Here is an 8,255-nt window from a genome sequence, read left to right as displayed (position 1 = left end):
TCATTAAGTAGTCTCACTGATATGCAAATTAGAATTTCAATATTATGTCAGTGATAATATTCATACTAATGAATAAAATCACCATAACGTAAATTATTATTTTTGTATAATTATAATAATTTAACCGCCGTACTCAGAGTCGCTTAATCGTTACTTAAGATTGAGTTAAACGAGACAGAGCTACATCTCTCACATGAATCTGTCTCGTTTTTACTCAATCTTAAGTAACGATTAGCGACTCTGAGTACGGCGGTTAGAAATATTTCAACATATTGTTTTTCACGACATTTCATGGCGAAATTGGACTTTGTTGTTAGCCTTTGTATCTAAGGACCTAAACAATTAGTCTTTGTTCAATTTTGCTTAGGTCCTTCGAAATAAGTCGTTATTATATAAAAATTGATGTCATAAGGGTGACAGCCATTGGAGCCAGAGTGTCATAAACTGGAAACTAGAAATAGACCATTCCGTAAGTTGCCTGTGAAAAGTCACTTGAAAAGCCTTTTCATATTTTGTAATACTAGCTACCTTGCTTAAAATGTCTTTTTTTTAAAATTCATTATAGGCAAACGCTTGACCACAATCACATCTGATGGAAAGTGATGATGAGACCTAAGTTAGGACACGTTTACCTAGAAGTCTTGTCTGGTAGGAGGCTTCGGCCGTGGCTAGTTACCACCCTACCGGCAATGCCAAGCGAATTAGCGTTCCGGTACAGTGCTGTGTAGAAATCAAAGGGCATAGGTTTAATAAAAAACTGCCATACCCCTTCCAGGTTAGCCCGCTTTTATCTTAGACTGCATAAATCACTTACCACCAGGTGAGGTGCAGTCAAGGGCTAACTTCTATGTGAATAAAATAAAATAGATGTCTTCCGAATATGAAACGGCACAAAATAAAATTTTAAGAAGTTATTACCTACTAAATCATGGTTTTACATATTGTACCCAATCTATAATATCTCTCACCCGGCTATACTCACGTGTTTAGTCGACATTAGCCCGACTAGTTTCGAACCCATATGTCTCGAACTAATTCCCCTTGAAAAAGGACCCTGGATGTGTTCGAAACTAGTCTAACGTCGACTAAACATGTGAGTATAGCCGGGTGAGAGATATTATATATAATGGAAATCACCGCGGATAGTTTAAGCGCTTAAATGTACCCAATCTATTTGCTTTTGATTATTCCCAGTTCAACCGTTCAGAAAAGTTACTGGAATGGAAGAGTTGCTGAACTAAAAACAAAACCGGCCAAGTGCGAGTCAGGCTCGCGCAATGAGGGTTCCGTACTACAGTCAGATTTTTTCGACAATTTGGACGATAATTCAAAAACTATGATGCATAAAAATAAATAAAAATCTGTTTTAGAATGTACAGGTGAAGACCTTTCAACCACACCCCACTTTATATAGTCACTCACTTCGAAAGTTGAAAATACTAATTATTAGTTCATGACCACAATTTAATGTTTTTTGTGTGATCTAACCCTAAATTCACGGTTTTCAGATTTTTCCCCAAATGTCAGCTATAAGATCTACCTACCTGCCAAATTTCATGATTCTAGGTCAACGGGAAGTACCCTGTAGGTTTCTTGACAGACCGACAGACGGACAGACAACAAAGTGATCCTATAAGGGTTCCGTTTTTCCTTTTGAGGTACGGAACCCTAAAAACCGGCCAAGTGCGAGTTAGGCTCGCGCAACGTTTTTTTTTGACATTTTGTATGACAAAACAAAAACTATTATGCGTAAAAATAAATAAAAATCTGTTTTGGAATGTACAGGTGAAGCCCTTTCATAATATGATACCCCACTTGGTATAGTTATCTTACTTTGAAAATTGAAAATACTAATTATTTGTTCATTAACACATTTTAATTTTTCTGTGTGATGTAACCACAAATATATAAAGGTTCTTTTTTTCCTTTTGAGGTACGGTACCCTAAAAATGACAATTCTAATGATATAATATTACGTATTAAGTATGTATAATTTCTATGTCTAGTGTGGAGCTCTTATTTGTAAAACATTACGTACTGTTATGTAATTAATGTTAAGCGTAAGATTACCAAAATACCTATTAATAATGTAAAGTTGGATATATATTTTGAAATAAATACTCTGTGATACTGCAAAAATATAGTTTTATTTAACTATTTAGCTTATTATAGCTGAATAATTACATTAGCATAGCAAAATAATTACTATCGTAGCAATGTACGAGGTATGTAAGCATAACCAGATGCAGTAAACGGTTGAAGAGTAATTTAAAAATTTAAAACTTCAAGCGACAGTCTGAATTTTTTATTTATTTATTAGACCATAGATGCACGTAAATTTGTAAAAAACCCGCACCAATACTATAAAATAGTTAAATAGGTTCCTACTTAATAACTAAACCAGAATTAATACCATCTTTTTTTTTTTTTTTTTTAATTTTTTTTTTTTTTAATACAATAAAACTTAAAGCTAGCCTTATCTAATTACTATATAAATCATGACCGCGTGGAATGGTGCCAAGAATACTGGCTGCATTTCCGTTTAACTTATAAACATACCATCTTATAAGTTTTTCAATTACGCGTACAGAATGTAAAATACATATACACTGCATTTGTATAGTCCGTACAAAATGAGAACTCGCGCGCCATTTTGGATCTATGTGTCAACTGTCATGTCAAAAGTACGATTCACCTTTATAATGACTAAAATCGTACTTTTGACAGTGACACAAAACGATACAGTAGGTACCCGGCAGAAAATATTGTACATGTATCTTTAGAAAGAGATAGCGGTTTCCTAGAGCGTTGTCTCTGTCGCTGAGACCGACAAAACGTCTCATAGGTTATGAGTGACAGAGAACGCTCTACAAAGCCGAAATCTCTTTCTAAAGGTCGATATTTCCTATCGCTACTGTAAAATGGGGTAAACTTATTTATGCATTATACATTCTTCGTACATTGCTATACTTAGTCATATTTTGTTCAGATTTAATACACCTTACAATATAACTGTGGTTTTAAATTCTACGTACACTCGATACCTATTGCTCTCATGCACAAAGCAATTTTGTGTTCACCGCCATTCTGATGCACACTACAAATACACACGTACGCGCGCGTTCTGAAACGTTCTGCCTCTGTATAGCCCCATGTTTTCAGGCTCTCTGTCCTTTACCACTGCATCACACTCCGTAAGGCGGGGGTGACGTGGAAGGTGGCGAGGTGTTTGAGCCCCGTGCTCAGGAGTAGCACCAACACTGTCAGCGCCCGTGGCCCTGCGTACAGCACTGCAAACAACAATCAGACTTGCACACGAGCACACGCTAGCAACAACTTAACGTTACTGTTATACTACCTAAACACAATCCAATACCATTAACCATTTGTGTGCAAAACTCGGGTCAATGCCCCGCCTACGACATGCCATTGACTCGGAGTTAATGAGGATGATGATGAGAACTCACCTCTGAACACGTTGTAGAAGACAACAAAGCTGTAGGCTTGCACCAGCAGGTAGTGGTACAGCCGCGTCTCGGGCGGGGTGTCACTGTTGCCCCACACTAGCATGGGTATACAGAACAGTAAGCTCACGTTGGCCAGGCTGAACGATTTCAGTACCCGCTTCAATGGTGCTGGAATACCAGAAAAAAGCTGTGAGGTCTAGTGGGAGTTACTACCCTACCAGCATAGGCAAGCGATTTACTATTCCCGTACGATGCCGCGTAGAAATCGCAGGGGTATGGAAATCAAAGAGTTCCCACAGGATTTTTAAAAGACGCAAATCCGTGCGGACGAAGTGTCAGGCATCATTATTATAGTAGTGATCATAAAATAATAATATCCTACCTTCATTTAAAGTGCAAAGTGACTTCATTGTGATATGCACTGTTGAAATAAACATTACTATTCCTGAAAAAGAAAAAAGAACTTTTATCCTTTCGTTTTTTTCTATTTGTTTTTAATTTATTGTTTACTAGCTTATGCTCGCGACTTCGTCCGCGTGGACTACACAAATTTCACCCCCTTAGGGGTTGAATTTTCAAAATTCCTTTCTTAGCGGATGCCTACGTCATAATAGCTATCTGCATGCCAAATTTCAGCCCGATCCGTCCAGTAGTTTAAGCTGTGCGTTGATAGATCAATCAGTCAGTCAGTCAGTCATTCAGTCAGTCAGTCAGTCAGTCAGTCACCTTTTCCTTTTATATATTTAGATTTTAATTTATCAACTCTATGCCAATGTAAATAAAGCTGAGTATAGGTTTATTATCAAAAAACTTCAATATATAGTTCTTAGGCTAAGATCTATAGAACATACTTTGATTTTGCTCTTTCTTAAGAAAGAGTTTAGAAAAGACAGACTATCTATACTAATATTATAAATGTGCCAGTGTATCTATCTGTCTTTCAGCTTGTCACAGCCATCTGTTTAACCGATTTTGACGAAATCCGGTACAGAAATAGTTGCATCCCAGAGACGGATTTATCATAGAAAATCAGACTTCCTACAAGATTTAAATAAATTCTTAATTCACGTGGACAAGGTCGGATACCATCTAGTACACATAAATTTGTCTCGTTTTGTCTCTGTCTTGTGTCTGAGCAAAATCAAAGTGTGCTCTACAGACTTGCCTCAGTAACTTGTCACATACCAGCAAGTATAGAGAGGAATTGTATATAGAAGTCCTTTTCCCAGATGAACAGATCTGAGCCAATATCCTTGTCCGTGTGTGCCCAGCCTGAGCAATCTGTCCTCCAAGGCGCAGGAATGCTTAGATTTATTGGCAGTGCTCTGGAAAAAAATTGTACACACTGTTGCATAAAAGTTTAATCATAAAAAAGGTCAAATATATTAGAAAAATTGAAATTTTGCATTTTTAACTCTGATACAAAAAAAGTGGTAAAGCTTTAAGCTTAACCATTTGTCTATGATATCATACCACTCAAAGGCCAGACTAATTTGAATGCAGTTTTTTATCATTTCGTTTCATTAAATAAAATCTATGATATAGTCAACAATGGAAAATGTGAAAACATGTTCTTATCACAATCATTTCATTTGTAATATCGGTGATAGCCTAGTGGGTAAGACGTCGGCTTCCTGTTTGGAAGGTCGGGGATTGGATCCCGCGCATGTACTTCTGACTTTTCCGATATGGGTTTTAAGCAATAATTTTTTTTTTATTATTTTTTAAAAGAATATTAGCCATGCTAATCTTGAATAATATTCCCGTTTCCCCTCCAACTAAACGTAAAGCTTGTGCTAGGAGTAGGTACGACAATAGTGCAACGGGTGGGGTTTGAACTGCCGACCTTTCGGATTTCAGTCCAAGCCAAAACCGTTGAACTATTGAGGCTCTGATTAATTATCACTAGCTTCAATGGTGAAAGAAAACAGCGAAACCTCCCTGCCTGAAAGTTCACCATAATGTTCTGAAAAGTGAGTGAAGTCTGCCAATCCACACTTCCAGCCTGGTAGAGGTTTAAGCCCTTCTCATTCTGAGAGGAGACCCGTGGAGGGTGATGGGTTCATGATGATGATACTGACACATGAGTGGAGTGGTCGGTGGTGTTGTGGTGGATGTCGCACAGGGCGCCGAGGGCGATGCTGAACAGGCTGTCACTGCGCCACACGCCATACGTCTCCAGCAACATCAGTATTATTAACAGCTTCCAATATGACTGAAAAATGAGAATGAAGATTACAAAAAAAATAAAAACCGACTTCGTTACACAAACACTAAAAATTGAAAAATAATTTAATTTATTACCGAATATATTATGTATACAAGAGTTAATATAGTTCCATAATAATACTTTTTGGTGCCGGTGCCAATTAGCTTTAGCTGCGCGAATCGTCTAGACTTCATATTTTTATGGGACTCCACAATGGCACCTCATTGACACCGACCCCAAAAAATATTATTATGGAACTATATTAACTCTTGTATACATAATATATTCGGTAATAAATTAAATTATTTTTCAATTGTTAGTGTTTGTGTAACGAAGTTGGTTTTTTTTTTTTGTAAAAATTTTTTATTTCACAATTTTTAGTGGCCCCATGGAATTATGCTATGACTGGTTCAAAAATCTATTGTTTACTAAGCTATTACACTGATCGCGAGCAATTTACTCTTATCCGTTGAGGAGTTCCAGTATCTATCTTCGAAGATGTTCATCAGATCTTCACCAAATTGAAATGGGACCAACTTTGAAGTATACCCTTTCAAACAAAAAAAGAATTTTCAAAATCGGTCCAGGCGTTTTCGAGTAATCGGGGAACATACATAAAAAAAAAAAAAAAAAAAAAGATTCCGACGTATTGAGAACCTCCTCCTTTTTTTGAAGTCTGTTAATAAGCATCGATATAAATGAACAACCCGTTTGAAATCCAGACATCACGGAGGTTGCATTGGTGCTAAATAAACATTTTAGGACCAATGCCATTTTGCTTGTTCAATGGCCCTGTCCTTACGAAGTAATATATAAGTCAATAGGAGTAAGGAGAGCTATTTAATTTTTTTTAACAGACTTCTTTAAACTCTATGACAATGGCTAATTGGCATCAAAAATAAATTATTTCTCAGTGATTATTAAATAGAGGGCCTTCCAAAATACGTAAAATCCATGTCCTTTGTTAGTTTTAATTTAAGTGTAATAACCATTTTAAATTATCGATTAAACTAAAAAAGCACATCATTATGATGTGACGTCACATTCCAGTATTTCATAGAATATCTCTCTAGAATATATCTAACTGCCGCACTCAGAGTCTCTTAATCGTAACTTATATCTCTCACATAAATCTGTCTCGTTTTAACTCAATCTTAGGTAACGATTAGCGACTCTGAGTGCGGCTGTAAGTCTTTTAGATGTAATTAATTAAGTACAGGCAACAGATAGATTTTGGAAGGAAATACTAACTGACATTGAAAGAAGATTGAACTGACCTTAAACTCAGTGTTGTAAATTATATGCCTCTGCGCCTCCCGCGACATCAGCACCAGGTCAATGACCACAATCACTGGATCATACTCTATGTACTTATCCACTATGCCCTTGCAGTTCTCCTGAAAACCATAAAATTGCCACATAATAATCTCCCCAGGGGAGGGGCTAATATAAAACAATCAAAGTGCATCCACATAGCGGGTTTGCCATATACTTACAAAGGTACAGCTACTGATATTTAGAAAAACCAGCCAAGTGCGAATCACACTCGCGCACTGAGGGTTCTGTACTACAATCGTATTTTATCGACATTTTCCACGATAAATCAAAAATTATTATGCCTAAAAATAAATAAATACTTATCTGTTTTAGTATGTACAAGTAAAGCCCTTTCAAGTAAAGCAATATTTGTTCATGAACACATTTTAAATTTTTTCTTGTAATGTAACCACAAATTCACGGTTTTGATGTCTCATGTCTGCTATAAGATCTACCTTCCTGCCAAATTTCATAATTCTATGGGAAGTACCTTATAGGTTTCTTGACAGACAGACAGACAACAAAGTGATCAAATAAGGGTTCCTTTTTCCTATTGAGGTACGGAACCCTACAAATTAGTAGAAAGTCAACTTACACATTTCGTTAGCTTTAGAACCGATGGTCCATAGTTTCTGTACAACGCAGCAGCTGCTACACCACAATTTACACACTTGAACTCATTCTTTTCAGTCATTTCAATGCTAAATGTTATTTGCCGACTGCTCCAAAATATTGCTGATAACTTTAAACGGCTTTGGTTTAGAATATAGTAGTTAAGGCTGAATTAAATAATAATACGAAAGCAACATATTTTTGTATTATGTTAAAATTAACACAATCTTTTCTTATTATTAGATTCCCTATATACATCCTACTCTATGATTAGATTCAATTTGAATAGGTGAGAAATATTATAAGAATTTTTAATAAAATTCTAGGTTATGTTATTGTTTACCATGTTGACAGTGACATTGTTTCTATTGCTTTCACAGAACACTATGATTGCTTTACTCTATGCCACTATGGTTCTGTTGATTCTTGATTCTGTTCATAGCGTAGATAGAATAATAGGTAGATACCGGAACGTTTGCTTTCTCATTCACACTAAAAAAAAGAGAGCACAGATAAAGTTACTAATGTGATAAACAGAGACGCAGCTAACCTATTTTTGTCCCTTATCGTGTAGGTAACTGGTTTTTTTCAAGAATACATATAACTTACATACAAGGCATGCAACTTTAGTTGCGAAACAAACTTTGAGA

The 8,255-nt window shown here is 36.2% G+C and overlaps 1 protein-coding gene across 2 annotated transcripts; it reads right to left on the bottom strand.

Annotated features, from left to right (window-relative positions):
- Positions 1-2,128: 2,128 nt before the first annotated feature.
- On the bottom strand, positions 2,129-7,977 carry Arv1 (ACAT-related protein required for viability 1). 2 transcript variants are annotated; one of them, XM_034969158.2, is made up of 7 exons: positions 7,589-7,977; positions 6,954-7,073; positions 5,549-5,682; positions 4,653-4,792; positions 3,850-3,912; positions 3,468-3,635; positions 2,129-3,290 (listed from the first exon to the last, which is right to left on the bottom strand). In XM_034969158.2, the coding sequence occupies exons 1-7, from the start codon at positions 7,685-7,687 to the stop codon at positions 3,175-3,177; spliced, it is 840 nt and encodes a 279-aa protein (XP_034825049.1). In that variant the 5' UTR covers positions 7,688-7,977; the 3' UTR covers positions 2,129-3,174. The 2 variants fall into 2 exon arrangements, with proteins under 2 accessions (XP_034825049.1, XP_069355424.1); XM_069499323.1 differs by lacking the exon at positions 3,850-3,912.
- Between the last annotated feature and the right edge of the window lie 278 nt (positions 7,978-8,255).

Source organism: Maniola hyperantus, chromosome 6 (assembly GCF_902806685.2).
Source record: "Maniola hyperantus chromosome 6, iAphHyp1.2, whole genome shotgun sequence".
Lineage (NCBI taxonomy): Eukaryota > Metazoa > Arthropoda > Insecta > Lepidoptera > Nymphalidae > Maniola > Maniola hyperantus.
The sequence above is the reverse complement of the archived record's forward strand: the minus strand, read 5'-3'. Positions and strand labels throughout refer to the sequence as shown.

Bases quoted from the DNA above. Each gene is read 5' to 3' on its own strand.
- Arv1 (XM_034969158.2), bottom strand. From the start codon at position 7,687: ATGACTGAAAAGAATGAGTTCAAGTGTGTAAATTGTGGTGTAGCAGCT. The intron at 4,793-5,548 runs GTCAGTATCATC...ATTTTTTTCCAG, and splicing joins ACCGACCACTCCACTCATGT to AGCACTGCCAATAAATCTAA. The intron at 3,913-4,652 runs GTATGTGACAAG...TTTCTTTTTCAG, and splicing joins ATTCCTCTCTATACTTGCTG to GAATAGTAATGTTTATTTCA.